Source organism: Megascapheus bottae, chromosome 1 (genome assembly GCF_031878675.1).
Source record: "Megascapheus bottae isolate mThoBot1 chromosome 1, mThoBot2.hap1, whole genome shotgun sequence".
In the NCBI taxonomy this organism is placed as follows: Eukaryota; Metazoa; Chordata; class Mammalia; order Rodentia; family Geomyidae; genus Megascapheus; species Megascapheus bottae.
In genome coordinates this window covers 101,734,575-101,761,813 of record NC_143509.1, presented here as the reverse complement: position 1 = coordinate 101,761,813, position 27,239 = coordinate 101,734,575, and the positions used below count along the sequence as shown (strand labels likewise).

Genomic DNA, 27,239 nt, shown 5'->3' with positions numbered 1-27,239 from the left:
GGGGGAACGCAGGGCCCGCATGCCGGCCGGATCCATTGGCCATGGCAGCATTGGAGAGGAAAAGACAGAAGACTGCAAGCTCAGGCCAGCCTGGGGAACAACAACAAAACAACGAAAAGGCAGGAAAACGTGCATCAGAAAGTAAACCCAAGAGCCACTAAAGATGCACCACCAGGAAAGGATGCAATGAGAGCTGCCAGACGCGGTGACAGGAAGACGAAACGTCACCACGACCATCTGGGTCCTCCAGCCCCACACACCTGTTACAGGAGTTTTGTAATAACTTCTTGTTGGAGCACCCGGGCCCCGCCCCGCCCCGCCCGGCCCCGCCCCGCCTCGCCCGGCCCCGCCCCGCCTCGCCCGGCCCCGCCCCGCCCCCGCGAGCGCGCCTGCGCGCGCCGGCCGGCCCGTCCCAGGAGGCCGTGCGCGAGGTTGCCATGGAAACGCCTCGGCATCTCTCCTCCCCGCCCCGCAGGCCCCGGGTCGGCGCCGCCGCGGGAGCCGCGCGGCGAGCAGCTAACGGCCCGTGTGCCGCCGCCTGTCGTCCGGATTCAGACCCCGCGACCGCCTCGGCCGCCGCCGGTCGCCGTCCCCGGCGGGGCCGGTCCCTCCGCGCCTGCCCGGGCCTCGCGCCCGGCGCGCAGCACCGCTGGTAACGTAGCCGGGCGCCCGCCGAGCCCTCCGCGACGCGGGAAGGCCGGGGTCGGGGCCGCCGCCGGGGTCGCCGGGAGGCCCGCGCCGCCGCTCCGGGCCCCGCCGCGCTGCCTGGGCGCCGACCTCGGCGCCGTGCCCTCCGCAGCGCGGCCTCGGCCCCGGGGCCCCGCCGTGAGCCGCTGCGCGGCCGGGCTCCGCCTCAGGCCGGGGCGTCCCGGGTCCCCGACGTCCGCGCGCGCCGCCGGACCGTGGGCCCGGGCCTCGCGGGCTGGGCGCCCTGGAGCCTCGGGACCACCCGGGCACCGCTGCTCCCCACATCCCCCCCACAACCGCCCCCCCGCCCCTCCCCACATCCCCCCACATCCCCCCCGCCCCTCCCCACATCCCCCCACATCCCTCCACCCCTCCCCACATCCCCCCACATCCCCCACATCCCTCCACCCCTCCCCACATCCCCCACATCCCCCTACATCCCTCCACCCCTCCTCACATCCCCCCCCCGCTTCTCCCCCACATCCCCCCGCCCCTCCCATCCCCCCACCCCTCCCCACATCCCCCTCCATCCCCCATACATCCCCCCACCCCTCCCCACATGCCCCACCCCTCCCCACATCTCCCCACATCCCCCCTACATCCCTCCACCCCTCCCCACATGCCCCCACCCCTCCCCACATCTCCCCACATCCCCCCACCCCTCCACACATCCCCCACATCCCCCCTACATCCCCCCTACATCCCCCACCCCTCTCCACATCCCCCCACCCCTCCTCACATCCCCCCACCCCTCCACATCCCCCCTAAATCCCCCCACATCCCCCCGCCCATCCCCACATCCCCCCCGCCCCTCCCCACATCCCCCACATCCCCACATCCCCCCTACATCCCCCCACCCCTCCTCACCCGACATCCCCACATCCCCCCTACATCCCCCACCCCTCCTCACATCCCCCACATCCCCCCTACATCCCTCCACCCCTCCTCACATCCCCCCACCCCTCCACATCCCCCCTAAATCCCCCCACATCCCCCCGCCCCTCCCCACATGCCCCCGCCCCTCCCCACATCCCTCCACATCCCCCCCCACCCCTCCCCACATCCCCTCTCCCCCCCCCACCACCCCTTGCCTGGGAGTCTTGACTGTCATCACATCCTTCAAAATGGACCCAAAGTAGAGTCATCGCTCTGCCCTTTCTCCCAACCCCCTGTCCCTGCCCGGATGAAGTAATGATTTTCTCCTTAAGCAGAGACAGCCCTGCAGGTTTCCCTTCCCCTGGTACTTAAGAGCAATATGTTGTTTTTAATAAAAGCCTGGGTTGTATTCACTTTCTACTTCCCACAGATTAAAAACCCAACCATACTTGGAGCACACATTTTGAGAATTTCAACTGGTAGAGGAGATGACCTAACACACTATTCATAAGCTAAAAGCAGAGACGTGCCCTTTGGCTTTCTTGGGTATAAATAGGAGAGTGTCCCTGGAACAGAACCTTGGACAAGAACTTGAAAATAGATGGTGCAGAAGAACAAAAGAATCCAGAAACCTTCTTCCAAGAGAAAGGAGTCATGTAGGAACTGAAGCTCTGTTCTCTACTGTCTCCTTTTTTGTGTTTTAGAGTTCCAGAAGAGGCCAACTGAGATGGAACTAGTGATCCTCTCAGCAGTGCTCGCTTTAACGGTGTTGAAACCCTAGTCACCATTGGAGTAACATGACAGCTTCTCCGTTCTGGGTGTTAACAGATTCCACACGCTGATACCACTGGCAGACTTAAAACTAGGCACAGATGGCCAGTGCCTATAATCCTACCTACTAAGCTCTGAGGATCAAGGCTCAAAGTCAGCTCTGAATTCCAGTTATCCACCCAAGAGCCAGTGGAGTTGTTACTCAAGTGGTAGAGTACCAACTTTAAGTGAAAAAGCACCAAAAAGAAAAAGAAAAAAAAATCTCCATTAACTGAAACTTCAGTCCACAAAGCAACAGAATGGCTTGCTGAAGCTTGCTGAGGATCTGTCAGGTTGAAGATATAAACACTCCACTCACATTTCAGGTCCCACTCCCCCGTGCTGTCAGTTTACAGGGCAGTAACATGGCAATTGGCAAAAATCAGACATCCAGGCCTCAAGCCCCGCCCCATCTGTAGCTGCCTTCCTCCTCCCATCCAAGGCCTCCCTTCCCACACCCCGGATTCCATCTTCCTACTGGTCACTGGTCTGTTCACCTGCTCATCTCAAGCAGCTGTGGCTTTTCAATGTGTTCGGATCTCCCATCACAAGAGAAAGAAAACTTGACCTCACATTTCCCTTCAGTTTCCACTTCTCTTCAGTCCCTCCTCCCTTTGGACAGGCCACTTTTGGGAAATTACCGTATTGAATGCACATGATCCAGCCTGACTTCTGTTCTCACCTCTCTGCTAGAAAAGAAATTTCCCATGAGGTCTTTCCATGCATCACCTTGCTTAGCCAGAGCCCCTTGTGACCCTGCTATCTCATTCCCTGCCCCTTACAGTTGTCCTCCCTTGGCTTCTGCTCTTCTTGCTACTGTCCTTAGCTGCTGTCCATCTGTCCCCCATATGCCTCCTGAGTTACAAGCACATAGCCCCATGTCTGAATGGCATCACATAGGTCTCCCCCGCTCAACATGGACAGAACCAGTGTCTGACCAGTCAACCCCAACAGAGGAGCTCTTCCTCAACCTCTTACTTGTCATGTCTTCTTCCACATGTTCCCATGTCCTAAACATCTATGTCAAAACATCTATGTCATCAGTTCTTTCTGTAGCTATAGTAAATACCCGAGATCGACACCTTATAAAACGCAGAGATCTTGGCACACAGCTGTGAGGTTTCAACTCATAGTCGGTTGGCCACATTGCTTCAGGCCTGTGTTAAGACAGCACATTCTGGCAAGGGTGGATGGTAGAACAAACCACTCACCCCGTGTCCAGGAACTAGAAAAGGAAATGAAAGACACCAGAGTCCTTGGTCTCTTCCCAGGGACCTCAGCTTCCTATGTCCTCACAAACCTACATCTGTTTCCTTTGAAACACCAGTCTCAGTGATTAGTGCATTCCCTCTAAACATTCTTGTTCATGGTCATCATTATTTACCTACACCGTGCACAGTCCTGGCACATGTAGAACAAGCATTTACTGAAAGTGAATGAAATATACATCTAATAAATGAAATATATATATATATATAAAATGTGTAACAGGTGTTAACCTCAGAGTTTGTTGATAAAACACTGAGCTACACATGCATGAGTGAGTGATGTTATTCAATTTTATTGCAATAAAAAGTCTAGGAAAAATGAGATAAACACTGAAATGAAAAAACATGGGGAGCTAAAATTAAAAAGTATTGGGTGGAGCTGCGTATAATGTCTTATACCTGTAATCTCAGCTATATGGAAGGCCAGCCCAGGAAAAAAGCAAGAGACACTATCAAAAAAGAAACTAAAGGGGCCAGGAGTTTGGTCTAGTGGTAGAGTGCTTGCCTAGCATGTGGCCTAGTGGTAGAGTGCTTGCCCAGCATGCAAGAAGACCCAGGTTCAATTCCTCAATACCGCATACATAGAAAAAAGCCAGGAGTAGTGCTGAGGCTCTAGTGGTAGAGCTCTAGCCTTGAGAAAGTCCAAGGACAGTGCTCAGGTCCTGAGCCCAAGCCCAGGACTGGCTCAAAAAAAAAGAAAAAAAAAGGAACTGAAACAAAAGGGTAGGGACATGGATCAAATGTACACTTGCTTTGTACGTGTGCTCAGGCCCTGCATTCAAAACACCAGCGTGTGTAAACACACAAAGAGGGTTCATGGGAGCTAAAACTAGGCACATGTATGATAATACATGGCCTCTCCCAGAGCCAGTCCACACTCAGTTTCCCTTTGGCAGTGTAGTTATTGTATTCATCCATGGTCAGCACAGCTTCCTACCTGTGTCAGCCTACTAATGCATTTAACATTTTTTTTTAATTTTTTTTGCTAGTCCTGGTCTTGAGCTCAGGGCCTGAGCACGGTGCTTAGGTTTTCTTAAGGCTAGAGCTCTACCACTTGAGCCACAGCACCATTTCCAGCTTTTTTCTATGTATGTGGTACCAAGGAATTGAACCTGGGTCTTCATGCATGCTAGGCAAGCACTCTACCACTAGACCAAACAACCAACCCCACATTCAGCTCTTTTTATCAAAAATAAAGTGTATAAGTAATCAAAACCCAGATGACACATTGTCATTTAATCAAGTAAAGCTTGATATTTCTGATATTTGTGTGTATATGTAGATTTCACTTGTGAATTTTAGTACTAGACATATCTTAAAAATCTGAGGAATCGGCTATTTGCTTTTGTCAGTTGAGGCCACACAGCGTTGTTATGCCTTGCTTTTCAAGCCTTCTTTCCAATGAATGTTAATTCTTGACTTCCCTTTGTCAGTGTTTATAGAGTAGCAAAATTTCTAAATCTAACATTGGGACACATAATCTTAAAATGTTTGAGGGCATAGTTGAAGTGGTACAGCACTTGACTCACGTACGTAAGCTCTTGAATTCCAACCTCAGTGACCACCAAAAAGAAAAATATTTTAACTTTTAAATAGTATTCTTGAGAGCCAGCCCTAAGATAACATTATCACCTGGCTTACACAGTGCCACATTCACAAACTAGGGAGAGCTCTTTTCTGCTCAGTTAATCCCCCCTCCACCTTGTGTCAGTCTGTGTGAAAGAGTTCATGTCTATGATCATGTGAGACCACCCTGAACCTGGCTGCTGGATGCTTCCTCCTCACCAGGGCAGCCTGAGCTCCTGGTGGGAAGATCAAGGAAATGATGCTCTGCCCTTCTCAGTGCTCATGAGCCTCACCTGATTCCCAAGTCTCTGCATGCTGGATTTTTGCTTACTTGCCCCAGCAGGGATCTACTGGCTTTCTCCACGAAGTCACCTCTTTCCCTTTATATTTGATTGGCATTTGTACTCAGCTTGGTCCAGGCAGAGTCACCCATTTCTCCAGAATCTCTGGTTCCTTGTCATACAGAGTGGAGTTCGTGGAAGATGGGGCTTGGTCACTGACCTCATTCTCACTAAATGGCCATTACTTTACAGTGGAGAGTTCAAATACACATGTACATAGGTGCATATATATAATTTTTATAAATGCATGGCTCTATAGGTAATTTTATATGTGTATGTGTATATGTATATCCTTGTGTGTGAATACATGTTTTAACCCAATATTTCCCATTTGTAATACAACAACATATGACTATTTGTAGCTTTATATCTCAGTATTTGATAGAGATAGTCTGTATGATAGAGATAAATGCTACCTCAGACACCAAAAAAAAACAAAAAACAAAAACAGTGACAGTACCCAAGAATGTGAGGAGTCGTGAGATTTCAGTAGGTAATACTAAACTAGCTTTTATGTTTCTGAAATAAAGCCCACCAATAGCACCAAAAAGTTCTTCCTTTTAAGCCAGGCAATGGTGGTTCACACTATCCTAGCTACTCAAGAGGCTGAGATCTGAGGATCACAGTTTGAAGCCAACTGGGGCAGGAAAGTCCGTAAGACTTTTGTCTACAATAAACTACTCAGAAAAAAAAAAAACTAGAAATGGCATTGTGGCTTAAGAGGTAGAGAGCTAATCTTGAGCATAGACAGGCTCAGGGACAGAGCATAGGCCCTGAATTCAAGCCCCAGGATGGGCAAAAAAGAAAAACATCTTCCTTTTTTTAATTCCTCATTTATTTATTATTTTTGCCAGTTCTGTGTCTTGAAACTCAGGGATTGAGTGCTATCCTTGGGCTTTCTCAAGGCTAGAGCTCTAACACTTGAGCCACAGCACCATTTCTGGCTTTTTCTATGTATGTGGTACCAAGGAATCGAATCGGGGTCTTGGTGCATGCTAGATAAGCACTCTACAACGAGGCCAAACTCCCCACCCTACCCCTTTTTTATTTCTGTGGTTGATAGACAAGTAATATACAATCCAAACATTTGAATTCTTTTTAAGAAAGATGAGCAGATGAACCACAGGATCTTCTGGAAAGCTCTTCTCTGTGTGACTCCTGCTTTGGCATCACCAATAGTCACCATCAAACTTTCCCAATAAGCTGTCAAGAGCTGATTCACTTTGACAGAGGAAAAGTGTGTGGTGATCTATATACAAGAAGTGAAAACAGGGCCGGGAGTTTGGCCTAGTGGTTAAAGTGCTTGCCTAGCATGCACGAAGACCCGCGTTCGATTCCTTGGTACCACATACTTAGAAAAAGCCAGAAGTGGCGCTGAGGCTCAAGTGGTAGAGTTCTAGCCTTGAGAAAAATCCAAGGACAGTGCTCAGGCCCTGAGCTCAAGCCCAGAACTGGGAAAAAAAAAAAAAAGAAGTAAAAATATAGAGATGAATACTGGCTCGGAGATTTTGTTCTTCCATGTGTTTCTTTGTAAGATAGTAACACTTTCCTTTTGTGATATCATTTTAGGTTTTTTGAAATATATTCTGTAAAAAAAAAAAGAACAAATCATATCAAAAAACACTACCATGGAAATTTCATAACTACTACAGTGTGAAGAACCCTTCTGCTCAGAAAATACAGTATATCTTCAGACATCTTAAGGAAGTTACAGAAAGAACAAAAGGTATGCAGAAACACATTTTTACCTGTGCCTTTTTTGTCTACCTTGCTGCAAAAGCAGTATGGAAGACAGCGAACGATATTCACAATGGTCCAAATCTATACCTTGATCTCTTCTTCTTATTTGATGGTCAAGAGAACAGAGAGTAGAAGTTTCCTCTTCTGAGAAGCAGCCACCTCTTTCACAATGTGTATTCCAAGAAATTGCCATCAAGCAAACTAGACTTCTCCACTACAATAGTGCCTAGCTCTTGGCTTCTGTGTCTGTGTCCCAAGAGCAGAGAAACAGCTGTGAACCCTGTAATAAGAATGGCAAAGTAGTGAGAATGTCACAATGAAATAAACTGCAAAGACTGCTCAAAATACAAGTACATGCTTGTAATCCTAGACACTCAGGTGGCAGAGATCTGAAGGTCACAATTTGAAGCATCCCAGACAGAATTCCCTGAGATTCTTATCCCCAATTAGCTAGCAAAAAGTGAGAAATAGAGGTATGGCTCCAGTGAGTACCAATCATGATCAAAAAAGCCTGTGCAAGCTTGTGAGGCACTGAATTCAGTCCTAGCACCTAGCACTGGTGCACACACACACACACACACACACACACACACACACACACACACACAAGCTTCCAAAATGACTGTAAACTATACACAACCTCAAATTAGATATAGCAAAACTCAGGTGATAAACATAGTAGACAATGATTAGGTAAGTACTGACTTGACTCATTTTAAGATTTCTCTCATTAAGTTTTAGCAAGAATTTTTTTAGCATAACAGTTAAAGGAGCAAAAGAGAAATATTTTCTGCTCCCTACACCAAAAATGGCACTCCTTATTTTAAGATCTTGACAATAGAACTTTGCCTTTAGAACACAGTGCCTAATAGAATCCTCTCTGATTGACAGTATTACCTGGCACGTTTGGTGGTGGCCCAATTAATCAGACATGTTTGGTGGTGGCCCAATACCTAGATTTCTCCATACCTGTAGAAACAACCTATGTTTTTATAGCAGTAGTGAAATTTGCCCTATTTATATTGGTCCAGACACATTCTAAAACACTTTAAAAATGTAACAGGCCTGACACTAATCAATTATTAACATATCAGTAAGAAAACATATATAACAATGGATAATTCACATCTCATTACAGAAGCAGGGAAGCAGTAGAAGATGACTTTGGCTCTGTGGCTGACATCATGTCTTATACTGGGTGTTAAGAGTGGATATAATCCTATAGTGAGTGCCCAGTGAGCCACACAGACCCACATTCAGGTGGCACAGGTAGAAATTTTGGGACTGTTATGGGGATTATCTCATCATTAGTAAGCAGAAGTATGTATCTCCATAAAGCAAGTGTTGTATTGCATACCAACTGTCCACACTTACCAAGTGCTGTCATTCCTTCCATTCTAACCCATTCACAAATCATTCTGTTGTGATCCAATACCTTGTGTTACCTGTGATCATTACCAAAGTTTAGACCCATGGCTCTCACATTTCATACAGAAAACACATGAAAACCAAACTGGAATTCTTCCAGAAAACACTTGATAATAATAACGTTCCTACCTGCCCATGAGAAAACAGAGGACAGAATAAAGTGCAGACTCATTTGTATATCAATAGCTGTAACTCAAAACTTCTTTTCTTTTACTAGGTTGTGATTATGTCTTTGGCACGTTCCGATGGGCATTTCCCCATGGTGGAATTAGAAACGAGCAGGAAGTCTGGAGAGTGCCGGAGACCCTTGGACATAAGCGATTTGTCCAGGACTAGCAGGGCTTCCAGTGGGAGCGTGGATTACAGCAGATCGCAGTGCTCCTACAGAAGTCCCCATTCTCACTGTGACTATTCGGAAGACTTTCTCTCTGAGTGTTCAGAAGCAGGCATTAACAGAAATTATTTACAACAGCCTGTGGTAAAATTAAAGAAGAAAATATATAATATTCCTAAAATCTCCCAGTCCAAAGGTAAGAAGCAAGGTTTCCCAGCCAAGACTGATACCTCCATGCCCTAGTGTTTTGAAGTGGCCCTACTGTATTTTATGGATTGGTAAGCTTATTATAGGCAGTGTTAGGAAAATGGAGGAGAAAAGGAATAGGCGGGACTAGATCATTAACAGGCAGACACTGTTGACTGAGGAATGGAGAGGGGCAGACCCTCCCCCAGGATTGGAGGTTTTGCATCCTCCAATCTGGGACAGGAGTTAAGGTTTTATAGGATCTAAGCAAGGGGCATAGGTTGATGCAAAAATCCACTGGGGGGAGGGTGTGCAGCCATGTAGCCTAGTGATAGAGTGCTTGCCTAGCATGAAGCCCTGGGTTCAGTTCCTCAGTACCACATACATAGAAAAGCCAGAAGTGGTGCAGTGGCTCAAGTGGTATAGTGCTAGCCTGAAGAAAGCCCAAGGACAGTGCTCAGTTCCCAAGACTAGCAAAAAAAAAAAAAAAAAACCATTGGGTGAAGGAAGGTGAGGCTTCCTGTTTGGGCCCACATGGGGTATTTACTTGGGAAAACAGGTGAGAGTCAATCCTTCAGGGCTTAGGAAATAGAGACAGTAAGAACAGTGATAGGTGCAGGTGGCTCACCATGTCATCCTAGCTATTCAGGAGACTGAGATCCCAGGATGACAGTTTGAAGCCAGCCTAGGTAAGAAGTCCACAAGACTCTTATCTCCAATTAACTATCAAAAAGTCAAAAAAAGGGCCGGGAGTTTGGCCTAGTGGTAGAGTGCTTGCCTAGCATGCACGAAGACCCGGAAGTGGTGCTGACGCTCAAGTGGTAGAGCTCTAGGCTTGAGAAAGTCCAAGGTCAGTGCTCAGGCCCTGAGCTCAAGCCCAGGACTGGCAAAAAAGTCAAAAAAGTGGAGCTGTGACTGGAGAGATACTGCTCAAGCCCTCGAGCACAAAAGCTCAGAGACAGCACACAGGTCCTGAAGAGCACCAGGACTGGCTCAAAAGAAAAACAGATGCAGCGGGCACAGTGACTCACGCCTGTAATCCTAGCTACTCAGGAGGTTGAGATCTGAGGATCAAGGTTCAAAGCCAGCCTGGGCACAAAATGACCTGAGAATCTTATCTCCCATTAACCTCTAGAAAATGGGAAGTGGGGCTTGGCTCAAGGGTAGGGTGGTAGCCTTGAGCTAAAGAGCTCAGGAGCAATGCCCAGGCCAAGTTCAAGCCCCATAACCCAAAAAAAGAAAAAGATAAACAGACGCTCTGTCCTTGCACAGTGTTTCCCCGCTAGTGAGGCTAGTTCCACTTCACGGTGGCTTAGTTACAAAGAGCCACAGGGCCTCTGGCCTCAGCCAAAGAACCAAGGTTTGAACTGCCAGGGGAATGTGATCACCCGTCTCCACACACAGGAGGATGGCCAACAAGTCTGGCAAGGCCACCGGCAGACAATCTTGAAACAATGGTTGAGAGGCTGTTAAACATGGTGGTCCCTTGTGGATTCTGAATATCAACCTCATCAGTCTCTCCCTGTCCAAACTAGTGTCAGTCTACTGATGTCCTTAATCGCCTCTGCCCAGATGGTGTTACTTTTTCCCATTTTACCAATCTGAAGCTTGTAAGTATTCCTGATGCAGGAAGAGCTGTAACTTTACCACTCTGACCATCAGAACACCCTGAACCACCATCTGGATGGCACTCAATGAAAGCCTGCTATGTCTGGGGCTCTGTCGAGTCCTGTTTGCCCAGGGCCTTTCTCTAGCCTGCTGTTACCAGATGTGTCCAGGACCTCTGTGCCATCTCTGGACCACTGGGATGCTTCCATTACCCCCAGCTTCCTATGTCTTCACAGGATCCACTCATCTGCGAATCGCATGGAATCTGATGTGCTTTGCCTTGCCTATGCATGTGTTTAGCTTTCTAGTACAAAAGAACCATAGCATTCACTTCTAAAGGCAAAAAGTCACTCGTTTTTTTGGAGAGGACTGGGCCCCACATGCAGTGGCCAATCCCTCCTTTCGTAGTGGGAGTCCATGAGAAGACTGTGGGTAGCATTGGGGAGAATGAAACACCATCCTGCCTTGGTCAGCAATTATATAGTCCCTCTTCCACATTTATACAGCTAAAGAACCAACCTCTGGAATCAAAATTGATGTGAGAGAAAAGAATTATTTGAACTAATAGGAACCATCACCATCCTTTAGTACATGCAAATATGTGTCTAGACACATTCGTATGATATGTATATCATAGTGGTATAGATCACTCAGAGTTCTGAGAGGAACAGGGTGCTTGTTCTTGGACCTTACTGCAAGTGCCAGACATAGGCCCATACACTAAAGCTCTGGCTAGGAACTATTCACAAGGCTGGGGAAAAAATGAACATTTGAACCTTCAGGAATTCAAAGCCAGCCTGAGCAGCATAAGATCCTACCTCTAAATAAATACAGAATTCTGAAAGAACCTGGAAACATGGACCTGTACGCTACATTTTAGACGAGACTACTCAAGAAGGCAGATGGGGGGGGGGCAGGAGTGTGTTCCAGTGGTAGAGTGCTGGCCTAGCATGCATGAAGCCCTGAGTTTGATTCCTCAGTACCGCATATACAGAAAAAGCTGGAAGTGGTGCTGTGGCTCAAGTGGCAGAGTGCTAGCCTTGAGAAAGCTCAAGGAGAGTGCCCAGGCCCTGAGTTCAAGCCCCAGGACTGGGGAGAAACAGTTGGCATTTAGGAAATAAACTTCACTTGTTATTTAGCCCCCTAAGTTATACCAACATAATAGTTCAGCTATTAACTGAAAGAGGTGAACAGGAGCCTTTACTTGGGTCTCTGTTGCCTTGTTGACCTTGGACAGGTAAAGTGGCCAGAGGACCGAGGTCATGTGGAAGAAACACCCCAAGCAGACGAACATCAAAACACTGGGGAAGACAGGAACCTTCCCTTTAGCCTCTTCCTTCCCCTGGTCTATGGAGAAAGGAGACTCATCTCCTTTAAGGGACAGTATAGGATACAGCTGGCAGAAAGACGGGAGAGCCTCGCAGAGGGCAGAACCAGCTCCAGTGAGGGAACAATGAGAGCTTGGGCATGGGGGACGATGAGAACCGAGTGGGACCCTAAGGTCAAGGGTCCATGAGCAAGGGTCAGGCCATGGAGGATGGGAGTAAACCCAACTGGACAGAGGAGTCCAGGAAGGCACTGGAGCTGCGTGAAGCTGGTGGCATGGGGACAAGCTTGCTGGTGAAGCCGTGGGAAAATGTGTTCAAAGAGTGCACTTCATTATTGTCAAAGTGTACCTTGCAACTAACAGTGACAGTCTCGTGAATTAGATCAATTAACTATTTTTAGCTGAGTGGTTTAATAATTCAGTATTTTAAGAATAATTAGCCAGGCCTGGGAGCATGGCCTAGTGTTAGCATGCTCACCTAGCATGCACGAAGCCTTGGGTTTGATCCCGGGAATCATACATACACAAAAAAAGCCGGAAGTGGCACTGTGGCTCAAGTGGCAGAGCACTCGCCTTGAGCAAAAAGTGTCAGAGGACAGTATCCAGGCCCTCAGTTCAAGCCCCAGGACTGGAAAAAGAAAAAAAAGAATAATCAGCCAGGTGCTGGTGGCTCGTGCCTGTGATCCTAGCTACTCTGGAGGTTAAAATCTTAGGATCATGTTTCTTTCAAAGCCAGCCTGTGCAGCAAAGTCCATGAGACTCTTAAAACTACTCAGCCCTGTGGCTCAGGTGGTAGAGTACTTGCCTTGAGCAAAAGAAGCTCAGAGACAGCACCCAAGCCCAGAATTCAAGCCCCAGGATCAGCAAAATAAATAATAGGGTAATGATTTGACTAAATAATTGATGTAAACTACAGACTGCACCACCCCTGGAGTGTGGGGGTAAGATAAGGAGACAGAAAATCATTAAGGACTAAACGCTACTCCCGTTTTCTATAACCTTCATAATTATACAAGGATGTGACATATGGAGTAGGGTTTTTCTGGCACATCACAAAATGCAAATGGCATCTTGATTTTTTTTTCTTGGCCAGTCCTGGTGCTTCAAGTCAGGGCCTGGGTACTGTCTTTGGACATCTTTTGCTCAAGGCTAGCACTCTACCACTTGAGCCATGGCGCCACTTCTGGCTTTTTCTATCTATTCTGGCTTTTTCTACCTATGTGGTATCAGGGAATCAAACCCTGGATTTCATGCATGCTAGCTGAGCACTGTACCACCAGGCTAGGCTCCTGGTCCCGCGTCTTTGTTTTTTTGTTTTGTTTTATTTATTTTTTGGGCCCACGTCTTTGTATTCAAAGCAAACAAAGCTGGCTTCTCCTGTCTCCCCACTTTCCCACTGGGGTAAAGGAGAAATTCCAGCTCTGACATAACTCAGCATGGTGGAGCATACATTGTTACCCCATACCTAGGAAGTGGAGGCAGGAGGATTTCAAGTTCAAGGCCAGCCTGTCCTGTGTCATAGATGCTGTCTCCAAAATATCTTTTTTTGTGGTACTGGAATTTGAAGTTGGGGCTTCACGCTTGCTCTGTAGTTGCTGTCCTGCTTATGCCACACTTCCAGCCCCTTTTCCTTTTTAGTTTAAGTAGGTTCTCTTCCCAGGGCCAGCCTCAAAGTATAGTCCTCCCCTCTATGGCCTCTCACTTTGCTGGGATCACAGGCCACATGACAACTGCCCGGCTTATTTGTTGAATAAGAGGACCTGTTAACTTTTTGCCTGTCCATATGCGTACATGTTGACATGTCTCTACTGAGCACTGGTAATAAACTGGGTTGTTTACACAGGCCAGAAAGAAACTGCAGTTGAAAAAAAGCACACCTGGAATGCATCATTTTTTACTTCTCAAATCAGTATGATTACACAAAAAAGAGACGCAATGGCCCATCGAATACTCTCGGCAAGACTTCATAAGATTAAAGAACTGAAGAACGAATTAACTGACATGCACCGGAAGCTGGAGGCTGTCATCCTAGAAAACCAGTTTCTGAAACAGCTTCAGCTCAGGCACTTGAAAGCCATAGGCAAGTACGAGAACTCCCAAAATAACCTACCCCAAATTACAGTCAAACACCAGAACGAGGTGAAAAATCTTCGGCAGCTCCTCAGGAAGTCACAAGAGAAGGAAAGAACAGTATCCAGGAAGCTCCGAGAAGCAGACAGCAAGCTGCTGAAAACCAGGGACGCCCTCCAGGCCCTGCAGAAGCTTTCTGAAGACAAAAATCTGGCAGAGAGAGAGGAACTGACACACAAATTGTCTCTTCTCACCACTAAGATGGAAACAAATGACAAAAAAATACAGGTCTGTATTTCTTTCTTCCTGTCTTTTGTACCAGTAGTCAAAGTCAAGGGACTTGTCCCTTCACTTTTTCACTTGAGGTTGGTGCTCTACCACTTGAGCCACGCTGGCTTCGAATCACAGTCCTCAAAATCTCAGCCTTCTGAACAGCTAGGATTGCATGTGTAAGTCTCCAGTGCCCAGCCAGGTCTGCATTTTGCTAGGTCCCCAAATTACAAAGAGGAATGTTGTTCAGTCTCCCCGCTTCCCCACCGCCACCACCCTGAGCACCAGAGCACCCCAAGAATGGCTATGTGCCTCGAGAAGGGCAGGGAGAGAGCTGGAGATGGACCTTGGCTCTGTTACAGTGAACAAGAGCTCTCTCTGCAGCCATGGTGGGGAAGACAGCCTGGCTATCAGCAGCTCAGATGTGCCCTCGGATGCAGAGCTACTCTGCAGGGGGTACAAAATTCCCGATGATAAAACCCCCTCCTTATTTTGGAGGTGCTCCCACTGTCCTGCAGTCCTCCCCCCTTCTTGTTCTTTCCATTCCACCTAGCAGATCATTCCTAGCATGCTAGGGTATTTTAGAAACAGAAGTTCTTTCCCAGAATGATTCAGGGAATGGAGAAGGAATAGACATTAAAAATAACTGGATGGGCTCATGCCTGTAATCCTCGCTACTCAGGGGGCTGAGATCTGAGGATCAAGGTTCAAAGCCAGCCCGGACACAAAAGGAATTGAGACTCCCATTAACCTCTAGAAAATGGGAAGTGGGACTTGGCTCAAGAGTAGGGTGGTAGCCTTGAGCTGAAGAGCTCAGGGACAGTGCCCAGGCCAACAGTTCAAGTCTCACAACCCACAAAAAATACATAAATAAAAATAACTGGAAATGAATGGTGTTGGTTTTCCCCATCAGTCCCTAGTTGTCAAAAGCCAGTTGGTTGCATTATGAGGGATAATTAATTATAATTATATAATCATAATCCATTATATATACTTATAATTAATTATAAGGAAGAATGCACTGGTTTCCCTTCCCATTTTACATGGTAGTTTTGGTCTCTATGAACATAAATGGAATTATTTGATTGTTTAATTTGTTGACATTTGATTGTGAGAAGCATTTTCTTTTTTCTTTTTTGAGGCAGGGCCTCGCTAGTAGCCCAGGCTGGCCTGGAATTTGCAATGCTCAGCCTTGTGTTGGGATTATACGCATACTACATCAAACTGGTTTTCTCTATGACTCTTAACTAAATAAACAGCAAGTGTGTCCATATTTTTATCTGTTATTTCCTGTATTGGTAAACTTTCCTGCTTTCCTGGACTGTGTCATGTATAATGAATATTTGAGATATGGAAAATAATAAGCAACCCCCTTTTTTTTCACTCTTGCTTACCAAAGTGATAATCTTTGGCTTTGGACTATACTGGATCTATTTTAGCATGTGTCTGCCATGTACAAGTAAGCGCATTTCTTATCTCAGCAGCATGATTGTATACATACATGTTCAAGTAGTTCATGTCTTTATGCCTATTAGAAAAAGCCAAAACAGTGTCAGCAAAGGCAGGGCCAAGCCATGTCCCATCTAGCTGCCATCTTGTCTTGGGGCCAGCCTGGCTGGCCTGTGTCCAGGCTGAGGACTGCAGGTTCCCCGCAGACCTGACCCTTCCTCGTCCAGCTTGCTGACCCTGAGCTTGCTAGGTAGGTGCTCTTCCACTTGATTCTCTCTGTCTCTCTCCCTCCCCCCCCCATCTCTTGTCTGTCTCTGTCTCTCTCTGTGTGTCTTGTCTCTGTCTCTGTCTCTCTCTCTTCTCTCCCCTCCCCCCAATCTGCACTGGTACTAGGCAGCCCTCCAGGAGGAGGGACACAAAGATTTTGGAAGAGGACCATGTGTAAAGACAGCATAGTAGCTCATTTGAGCAGAACTGATTAGACTTTGATTAAAAATATAACTGAGGGGCTGGGAATGTGGCTTGATATTGGAGTGCTTGCCTAGTACACATGAAGCCTTGGGGGCCGGGAGTTTGGCCTAGTGGTTAAAGTGCTTGCCTAGCATGCACAAAGATCCGGGTTCGATTCCTCGGTACCACATACATAGAAAAAAGCCGGAAGTGGTGCTGAGGCTCAAGTGGTAGAGCTCTAGCCTTGAGAAAGTCCAAGGACAGTGCTCAGGCACTGAGCTCAAGCCCAGGACTGGCAAAAAAAAAAAAAAAAAAAAAAAAAAACAAATACATGAAGCCTTGGGTTCTATTCCTAGTACCATATAAACAGAAAAAGTCTGAAGTGGCACTGTGGCTCAAGTGGCAGAATGCTAGCCTTACGTAAAGAGCCCAGGTCCTGAGTTGACGCCCCAGGACCAGCAAAAAAAAAAAAAAAAAAGGAAAGTATGTGTGAATTTTTTTTTATCAGATACAGAGTATTTTTTAGAAAAACATTGATATATACTGGATTTGAAACATGTAGTATCTGTAACTGGGATCTCATTGTTCTTGATATACTTAGTTCTATTATGTGTCCCTAGGTAAGTCATTTGCTAAAAGCATACTGAAAATTTGTCTTTCTCATAAATGTAATCAGTACTATTACAATTAAGCTTTCATAATCCCTAATTGGCTGCAGAACAGTTGAACTGTGCACTGTTTTCAGAGCTTAGAAAAACAATTGAGGCTGAACAATCGCTCCTTTGGCCGGCAGCTGGCCATTGAAAACCGGAAGACACTAGCAGCTCAAACTGCAACAAAGACTCTGCAAGTGGAGGTGAAACACCTGCTTCAGAAGCTTAAGGTATTCTTTCCTTTCTTCACAAATGGTGTGAGCAAGCTGTGGCCAACCCTGCAGTTCTTGCCTGCAATCCCAGCTACTGAAGTTGATGGAATTCTTTTGTTCCTTCCCAAATGACATGAGTAAACTCTAGCCACAAACGAGTGGCAGCCCGGCTCATGCATGTAATCCCAGCTGCTCGGGAGGCAAGGACGGGATGATCATGACCCCTGGAAGCTGGGAAGAGACTAGAGTCCCCATCTCAGTAGGAATAGTAGATGATGGACGGGCCTGTCCAGCTACCTTGAAAACCAAAAATAAGAGATAACATCCAACCATGCCTAGGAAAAATATCTGTGGCTCAAGTGGTAGAGTATTACAGTCTTGAGCAAAAAAGCTCAGGGACAGTGGCCAAGCCCTGAGTTTAAGCCCCAGGACTGGTACCAAAATAAACAACAACAAAAAACCATAGTAGCTGCTGGAGATGCAAAACACTAGAAGAAAATAAGACATCCCAAGAATATATTACACAAGGTATGGTAAAATAACCCATGTATCATTTTTTTTCCCAAACTCCTGGCCTGTAACCAGCATATGGATGCCTGCATTAGGGGTAGACCCCAGCCTCTGGCCAGTGTGCCTGACCTAGGCCAGTGAGCTTGTCCAGTAGTCATCCCAAGGTCACCTCTTATAGCATCGCAGGCACAGGAGCAGACACTTCCAGATGTCTTATAAATCTAGACTCTTCCTGTTATTCTGAATTTTTAAAAAATACAAACATTAATACTTGAGAAATAACAACACAACGTGTTCAAACAGTTATATAGTATTGGCAGGGGTTGTCAAGGACAGCTGGTGTCCGATGTTGAGGCAGGAAGTCTCCCAGGCACCCCCAGATTCTCTGAAGTCTCCCTCATATACCTGCAATGTGATGGCTGAGGCCTGCCATGTGTGACACCTTAGTAGCTTCTCCAAGTGACACAAGCTTCCTCTCACCTTGGCAGTTGGGTTCCAAGGGCAAGAATGGAGAGAGAGAAAAAGAAATAGGAGCTGGGCACGGTGGCTCACACCTGTAATCCTAGCTACTCAGAAGGCTGAGATCTGAGGATCAAGGTTCAAAGTCAGCCCAGGCACAAAAGAACCTGAGACTCTCTTATCTCCAATTTAACCTGTAGAAAATGGGAAGTGGGGCCTGGCTCAAGGGTAGGGTGGTAGCCTTGAACTCAGAGCTCAGGGAGAGCGCCCAGGCCTAATTCAAGCCCCAAGCCCCACAAAAAAAGAAAGGAAGGAAGGAAGGAAGGATGAAAGAAAGAAAGAAGTAGGGGGAGGGAGCAAGAGACAGAGGGAGAGAGAGGAGGAGGGAGAGAAGGATAGGAGAGGGGAGATTGAGGTGAAAGAACAGGCAGAAGCCATGTAGTCCTTTACAATCTAGCAGAGATGTCTCACAGCATAGCCTGTGTCTCTCCCCTGTGCCAAGCAATCTGAGGCAGGCAATAATCCCCACATCTGGTGTGGAAAGGGGTTCTGGAAAAGCGCAGGGACCAGAAACAAGGCTGTGGCAATCATAAAACATGATCTGCCACCTTCATCTATTGTTTTTGTTTGGGCTTAGGAAGAAGATCTGGCCCCAAAGATAAGAACCTCTATTTCTGAATTTCGAATCTTTTTGTTTTGTAGTCCATCATGGGGTTTGAACTCTGGGCCTGGGAGCTGTCCCTGAGCTCTTCAGCTCAAGGCTACCCTGTGAGCCTCAGCCCTTTTCTAGTGATTAGTTGGAGATAAGAGTCTCCATTCTTTAGTGCCCAGGCTGAGTTTGAACCTCTATCATCAGATCTCAGCCTCCTGAGTAGATAGGATTACAGGTGTGAGCCACCACGCCTGGCTGGATCTTTTCTTTCTTTCTTTCTTTTTTTTTTTTTGTGCTAGTAGTTAAGAGGTTTGAACTCGGGACCGTGGCACTATCCCTTAGCTTTTCATTCAAGGCCAATGCTCTACCACTTAAGCCACAGCTTCACTTCTGACTCCTTGCTGGCTGGAGCCAAGAATCTCGCAGACTTTCCTGCCCAGGCTGGCTTTGAACAGTGATCCTCAGACCTCAGCTAGGATTATAGACATGAGCCAACAGCGTCTGACCACACCCTTGCCGTGACCTCCTGCATATCCCAACCACATAAGTATCCTGGATTGTGTCCTAAATCATTGCCTTAGACGTATGGAGCCAGCTAGGTCACAGGTCCCAGCCTGAACCTCTGCTCCAAGCCAATGCCCTCCACCTGCCTCCTGGTGCATTCTGAGCTGAGGTGTACGTCACCCTCTGAGGACCGAGCACAAATCAGAAGATAGACGTGAACAGGCTACATCAGCACCCTAAAACCCCTGCACAGCTGGGTGCAGTGGCGCACCCCTGCCATCCCAGCTACTCAGGAGGCTGAGATCTGAGGATCAAGGTTCAAAGCCAGCCCTTGTACTAATGTCGGTGAGACTCTTATCTCCAATCAACCACTAAAAAAACTGGAAGTGGCACTGTATCTCAAGGGGTAGGGTGGTAGCCTTGAGCTGAAGAGCTCAGGGACAGTACCCAGGACCCCTCAAAAAACTGTACAATATGGCTCCAATTCAGCATCATAACCCAGAAAGTAGTTGCTCAGCTCTTCCATCTAGCCGTCTTTACAAGGAGAAGTTAAGGGAAGAGGGCCACAGTATTTCTGCTTCTGGTATCCTAAATTCTAGAAAATACTTAGATGGCTTCTTTCATCCACTCTGTATCTGCTCTGGTAAAGAGACTATGATTAAATGAGTTCAAAACCTACACTGCATCAAATTAAAAAAGAGAGGGGGGAAAAACAAAACAAAACAGACTGCAGTCCAGACCTTCAGGGGTCTCTCAAGAGTCTGTGTCCTTAGAACCAAACTTGCTCCTGGTCAGCATGGGAATGAAGCTGGAGAAACCGCCTTGGTCTTGAGTCCACCCTGCTCATCAAGCTTACCCATGGATGTAAGGGTAAGAAAGGAACAGAGAAGCTAATCCTCCCCTAGCCCAGCAAGTTAAGTTTCCAAACTGTCCTGCTGTGACCTAAGAAAGTCATTGCTGAGATTTAAACGGAAACAGCCATGTCCCTGTGGCTCAGCCAATGTGTAAACGCTGCCAGAACATCCTGTGATCCTGCAGAAACACAGGGCCCAGGGCATCTAGAACCTGACCAGTGGGAAGAAGGACTGTATTTTCATGTTTTCTCTTTAACGCATTTCAATGGCAAAACCCAAGCGGTGGCAGAGCAGAGAAAGCACAGTGGAAGCACTTAGCTGCCTGGCTGGGAGGGAGGGCTTCTTCCACATGGTATCACTGTTGTCAAAAGCTGGTGCGTTTCATCGTCAGGTCAGCGTATGTGATGTGGTTATTCCTGCGCTGCATTGGAACTTACAGATTTTGCTTAATACGTGCTTGAGGTCGCCTGCATTATAGTTTTTTTTTTTAAATCAAGATTGATAAAACCAAAGTATCCATAGAAAATTGATATTTCAATTCCTTTTAGGAGAAAGACCGTGAGCTTGAAATTAAAAACATCTATACTAATCGAATACTTAAAAATTTACATGAGAAAGAAGACTACCCAAAAGGTATGCAAGTTACTTTTGCTCAGAATCTATAATTAAGTACCTGGTTATAGCTTCCTAGTGATTTTTTTTTCCTTGCTGGTCCCAGGGCTCAAGCTCAGGGACTGGGTGCTGTCCCTGAGCCTCTTTGTGCTCAAGGTAAGCACTCTTCCACTTAAGCCACAGTGCCACTTACAGCTTCTTCTGATTAGTTTATTGGCGATAAAGGGTCTCATGGACTTTCTTGACTAGACTGGCCTCAAACCATTATCCTCAGATCTCAGCCTCCTGAGTAGCTAGGATTACAAGTGTTGAGTCACTGCCACTCAGCTTCTTTATTATTATTATTATTATTATTATTATTATTATTTTGCCAGTTCTAGGGCTTAACTGAAAGCCTGGACACTGCCCATGAGCTTTCTCAAGACTACCACTTGAGCCACGGCATCACTCTCAGCTTTTTCCATGTATGTGGTACTGAGGAATCAAATGCAGGGCTTTGTGCATGCTAGGCAAGCACTCGACACTAGGCCCCACTCCTGGCCCCTTCCTAAGTTCTAAAAATCATGTCTTTGGGCACGGAGACACACTTTGTGACTCTAGAATACTGACGCCATACTGTCAAGAGCCAGGACCAGAACCTGCTTTCTCCAGTTCTCATCTTTGGCCCTGTCTCTTGCTTGAGGTAGAATGAGGCCACTTGAAGGAAAAGGTCTGCTCTACACTGAACTTTCTGAGATGCCCGTTAGCTCTTGAAAGTGAACTGCTTTTGAGCTTTGTTTTACTTCAGTAAGATACAGCTGGCATGGCTTTTCAGTTCAGTGGGCCTTGGCCATGTTCACCCCACGTGATGGGCGCTGGTTGAGATGGAGGTGGCATCTCCTGGAGGGATCAGGGGCTCCCCATGGCCTTCGAGGTCTGCACCCCCTCCCCACCTGAGCAGCCACAGCACTCACTGTTCCGAGGCTGACGGCACCCAGCGCTCTTCTGAGCAGCCTGCTTTTGTTCAGCAGTGTGGCACTGGCTCGGGTCTTGCCCTGAGTCTGCTCGGGTAAATGTTGATAGGTGCTTCCTCTCCTCTTCTCCCATGGCCTGCAAGGTTCTGCTCAGACAGTGCCTGCTCCACCAGATGCTACCTACCTCACAGAAAGCCTTCCAGGATTGCTCTGGAAGGTGTGCCAACCAGGGGCCTCTTCGTGGAGAGGCCAGCCTTGTCATCAGTAGCAGCTCCCCTTAACACCTGACGTGTGACCCCCTCACTTCTGCGTGACACTGTCATCTCTGTGTGACCCTCATCCTCCCCTCAGTGTGACCTCATCACCTCGCCTGTGTGACTCCACACCACTGCACTGTGACTCCACACCAGCAAGGGCCATCACCTGTGTGACCCTGTCACATCTGTGACCCCATCAGCTTCTTAACCATCACCTCTGTGTAACCCATGACCTCTGTGACCTGGTCACTCCTATGTGACCCTTCACCTCTCTGGTCTAAAATGAGACCAAAAATGGAGATGACAGGAAATGAAAAGGGGGAAACAATCAGATTATTCACAAATATCCAATGTCTACAAAATGTTGTATCCACATTGCCTACAAATGTTATCTAACACTTAGTAAAAATTGTTTCCATGTGTAAAATGTTTCTTACATAATTTACCAATTCTATAGCTTCTTCTACAAAATCAGTCCAAGCAGACAGAAAAAGTTTGTCATTTACACGTATGAGGCATCAGGAAACCCAAAAATCAGATGACTTTCTACCTTTGAAAACTAAGGTAAGACAAATCTCTAAGTGTCTAATTACTCATCTTAACACAAATAGAGTAAGCTATAATTACTTGTTCTATGTAAAAGGTATTTGAACTCATTAGAATAAAATACAATTGTCCAGGGGCCGGGAGTTTGGCCTAGTGGTAGAGTACTTGCCTAGCATGCACAAAGACCCGGGTTTGATTCCTCGGTACCACATATGTAGCAAAAAGCCAGAAGTGGTGCTGTGTCTCAAGTGGTAGAGCCCTAACCTTGAGAAAAAATCCAGGGACAGTGCTGAGCCAAGCCCAGGACTGGCAAAAAAAAATAAATAAATAAAAAAAAATACAATTGTCCAGATCATTGAAAACCCATCTTCCACTGCTTTTCTAAGTTACAGAATAAAAAGACAACAAGAAATATTGTTCATAAAGAAAAATCAACTGAAATAGTCTGTGAAAATCCTCAGGTTATCAGTAAACTACCAAAACAAGAGGAATCTAAGAGGAAATATGAAGGTAACTGGGGTTTGGTTTTGTTGGTTTTGTTGTTTTTTTTTAATACTGGGATTTGAACTTGTCTTCCCATTTGAGCTACAGCCCTAACCTTTCATTGCTTTGCTTTAGATTTCAGTTAGGGTCTTTCCCCTACCACTGCCAGGGGCCAATATTAAATTAGGACTCCCCAGATAGCTAGAATTATTAAAACACAAAACTATACTTGGCTTATTAAGACTAGGTCTAAGCTGGGCACAGTAGCTCACACCTATAATCCTAGCTATTCAGGAGGCTGAGATCTGAGGATCGCAGTTCAAAGCAAGCCCAGGCACTAAAGGCTGTGAAACTCTTACCTCCAATTAATCATTGAAAACTGGAAGTGGTGCTGTGCCTCAGGGATAGGGCGGTAGTCTTGGGCTGAAGAGCACAGGAACAGTGCCCAGGCCTATAGTTCAAGCCCCATAACCCCCCCCCCCCCACACACACACACACTAGGTCTAATTTTTTGCCCAGGCTAACTTCAAATTTTCCTGATTCCTACCTCCTTAGTAGCTGGGATTACTAATGTATGCCACCATACCCAGCCCTACTAATTTTAATAACTTTTTAGAGTATGACTTTTAACAACTTTCTCAAGAAAGGTGTAGAATGATAGTAAGAAGAAGAACTTTATTCTTACTGTGGCCAAGCATATCTGTGCCTAAGTGTATACATAAAACATACACGAGTTCTAGGATGAACATGAAAGGACCCCTTGCAGACCCCAAAGCCTGCTTAAGAGGCAGAAGACTGCCCTCTAGCACACCTGCGCCCTTCTCTCCTTGCCTGCCCATCTTGGATTCTGTGCAGTTTCCCTTGCCCCTTCCCACACACTCCAGCACTAAATGGATCTATATTAGTTCATGTGGGCCAACACACCAAAATACCACAGACTGGCAGCTCAAACAACAGGTATTTATTTCCTCACAATTCTAGAGGCTGAGAAGGACCTGGCTATTTGGTGGCCAGTGATGATAATTCTCTGCCATACGGCGGGCCCGCACTGCCCTGCTGTGTCTTCACATAGCCTCTCTCTCCTCAGAGCTTTGGGAGAACACGAGGCTCTGCTGCTCCTTCCTAGGATTCTAATTCCATCACAAGAGCCCCACCCTAACAACTTCCCTTCTTCAAAGGCCCCATCTCAAATAGAGTCAAACCGGAGGTAAGGTAGTTAACAAACCACCCATCCATCCACAACAGCTGAGTTTCTACAGGCACCACTGAACGCTGCTAGAAAAGATCACTTCTGAATAGACAGGGGCTTGTCACGGACCAGGTCCTGGCTGTCCTGGGAGAGAGCGGAGGCAGCAGATCCACAGCCACGCCAGGCCAGAGAAGGAAATGAATAGGCTGCTAGCGGCACCTAAGCTCACCTCCAGCTGTCACCAGCCAGCCTGGGCTAGAGGGCACAAAAGGCCATACTGGGGACCTGGGGGACAATGGAGCAGGGGTCCGGGCCTGCCCAGGCCTCTGGTGCACAGCTAGGATGATCCTGAATCATGTGTGTAGGTTGCAGACCCCTCCTCTCCTTCTCCATGGACTTGCTCCTTTCTGCTCAGTCCTGTTCCATTTGAAAGAGCACCCCTCCTCCAGCCGTAACAATGAGCCCAGGGTGAGCCTGCACCTTCACTGGGAAGTGCACGGGAGGAGCCAGCGCCTTGGGCCCTGCAGACAGGGCCCCTAGTGTCCACACTGCATCACTGCCAGGAAAGTTGGAGAAATCTACCCTAGCCAAACAAGACAGCAACCCCCAGGGTTGCCTGCAGCCAGAGTACTGAACACGCTGGGTACTCAGACGAGGTCCTGCAAGAGCCAGCCTGACTGTAAGGTGTTTACCTGTAATCTGGTAAACACCACCCAAAAAGCCACTCTGTGCAGGGCATTCTGGGGGCTGACGGCCAGCCATATTCTCACTGTGCTCGGTGCTCTATTGAAACCTTGCGCTTACTTTTCTGTTCCAGGAAGCATCTGTGTGCACTTGTCCAGTGGTGTGTAAGGCGGCGTCAGGCCAAGGCCCTGCTCTGGGAGCTGGTGTCTGCCCTGCACTGTCCCAGGGGGTCCTCCACAGACCCATGCCATGTGTGTGTGCCATGGAGCTCAGCCAGCGCCCTCCACAGGCGAGGCACAGCTCTACCACGGAGCTGCACCCCAAACCAGAACTCCATGGATTTTAAGGACACTTAAGTTGTCTGTCTTTCTGCCGTAGATTTATCAAAGGCAGAAGAAATGCAAGGACTGCTGGAGAACATTAGGAGACAAAAAGAGAAAAGGGAAGAGCAAGAAAAGAAAGCCATTTTACAAGAACAAGAACCATCACCCCAAAGACTTGCAGAGTCCTATCCTGCAAGTGGGGGCTGTCAGGAAGACGAAGTGGTCCAGGAAAAGCTGAGTTCACAAATGAGTGACAGAGACGAGGTACGGGACACGTTCGTAGCTCCTAGCACCAAGGTGGTCTTCCGCCATAGGAAGCACTACTCCTTCACCGAGGCCATAGAGAACCTGCACCAAGGCCTCCCTTCCTGCCCAGGGCTGGCCCACACTGGCAGCTCGAGGTGCCTGGCAAGCAGCCGGCACCACAGCCATGCACAGGAGATGAGGCCTGAGCAGGAGGCCAGCAGCTATGAACCCTCCTTTGCTGTGTCTTCTCGAGCCAAAGTAGACGACACTGCTTTCCGAAACAGGAAAAGCTGTCTCATGGAAGAGCTGTTCGGGTCCAGCTCGGTCCTCAAGCAGGACCAGAGCAGCCCTGTGGCTGTAGAGGGTCTGGAGGAGCCTCTGAAAAGCAAGGCCTCACATCACCCTCCTCCTAGCCAGGCTTCCGCCAACAACACCTTTGGAGACTCAGCAGTTACTGTGGTAAACTCCATGACGGCCTCCTCACCTACAGAAGAGAAAAGAAAAATTATTATTTAAATATAACCGACACCCTAGTACATTCTGGCGTAATGTACAAGCTCTAATGTGCCTGCAATCTCACCATTTCAACATGTGAGAGGGCGTACGCATATATGGGTATTTTAGTACTTGAACTGACTTTGGATAATTGTTTTATTTCTAACAAAAAGCCCACTGTATATTAGTCAATGGTAACATTTTAAATATAAACTTACATCTTTATACTAAAAATGAAACATGTCCATTCCTTTTTGAAAGATTGGTTGATTACATACCTTAGGTAACACTAAATATAAATGGTTTCAGCTCCCTAAAGAAGACAGAATAATAGCAAGTTGTATTAAAAATTACTTCTTGTAGACCGGGAGTTTGGCCTAGTGGTAGAGTACTTGTTTAGTATGCACGAAGACCGAGGTTCAATTCCTTGGTACCAAATACATAGAAAAAGCGAGAAGTGGTGCTATGGCTCAAGTGGTAGAACTCTAGCCTTGAGAAAACCCAAGGAGAGTGCTCAGGCCCTGAGCTCAAGCCCAGACCTGATCAAAAGAAAAACAAATAATAATAACTTCTTGCCTATAAGAAATGCCCTCCCTGGCAAACATTGGCCTAGGGTTAAAGGATGGAAAAAAGACTGAAGTAAACAAAGTCTGAAAGGAAGCAGAAGCTATACATATATCTGATTTTTTAAAAAATGTTTTTAAAGACTCCAAAAACATCAAGGTCAGTTCATATTGATAAAAGGGTTAAATCTATCAAGAAGAAATAACAATTATTAAGCTATGTACCAAACACCATTGGTGCCTCCTAATTTCATTAAATTCCTGTATTTACATAGACCATAACACAGTGACAGACTTGAAGACATGACTCTTCTATAGAGAGGTCATTCATATCCCCCACCCCAAAATCAAAGAAACTTCAGAATTAACACTTTACATCAAAGGGGTTAAACATGTAGAGTATTTTAGCAAGTCATGAAACTTGCTCCAAAATAGATCAGATTTTATGACATGAAGCAAGTCTTATCAAATGTCAGAAAACTGCACTCTATCAAACCACACTGGGAAAAAAAACTAGAAATCAAAACAAAATACAGAAATGTTTCAAATATGTAAAGATTGAACAACACATTGTTGAGTGACCACTGGGTCATCAAAGAAGTAAGGGAGGAAATAAAAAGATGCCTAGGATTGA

General features: G+C 46.8%; 1 protein-coding gene across 2 annotated transcripts; it reads left to right on the top strand.

Annotated features, from left to right (window-relative positions):
- Positions 1-472: 472 nt before the first annotated feature.
- On the top strand, positions 473-26,255 carry Lca5l (lebercilin LCA5 like). 2 transcript variants are annotated; one of them, XM_090349398.1, is made up of 9 exons: positions 473-652; positions 7,118-7,274; positions 8,934-9,246; positions 14,015-14,529; positions 17,156-17,293; positions 20,803-20,887; positions 22,534-22,640; positions 23,015-23,132; positions 25,357-26,255. In XM_090349398.1, the coding sequence occupies exons 3-9, from the start codon at positions 8,943-8,945 to the stop codon at positions 26,061-26,063; spliced, it is 1,974 nt and encodes a 657-aa protein (XP_090205524.1). In that variant the 5' UTR covers positions 473-652; positions 7,118-7,274; positions 8,934-8,942; the 3' UTR covers positions 26,064-26,255. The 2 variants fall into 2 exon arrangements, with proteins under 2 accessions (XP_090205524.1, XP_090205515.1); XM_090349389.1 differs by having other exon boundaries at positions 474-652; positions 23,009-23,132.
- The last annotated feature ends 984 nt before the right edge of the window (positions 26,256-27,239 follow it).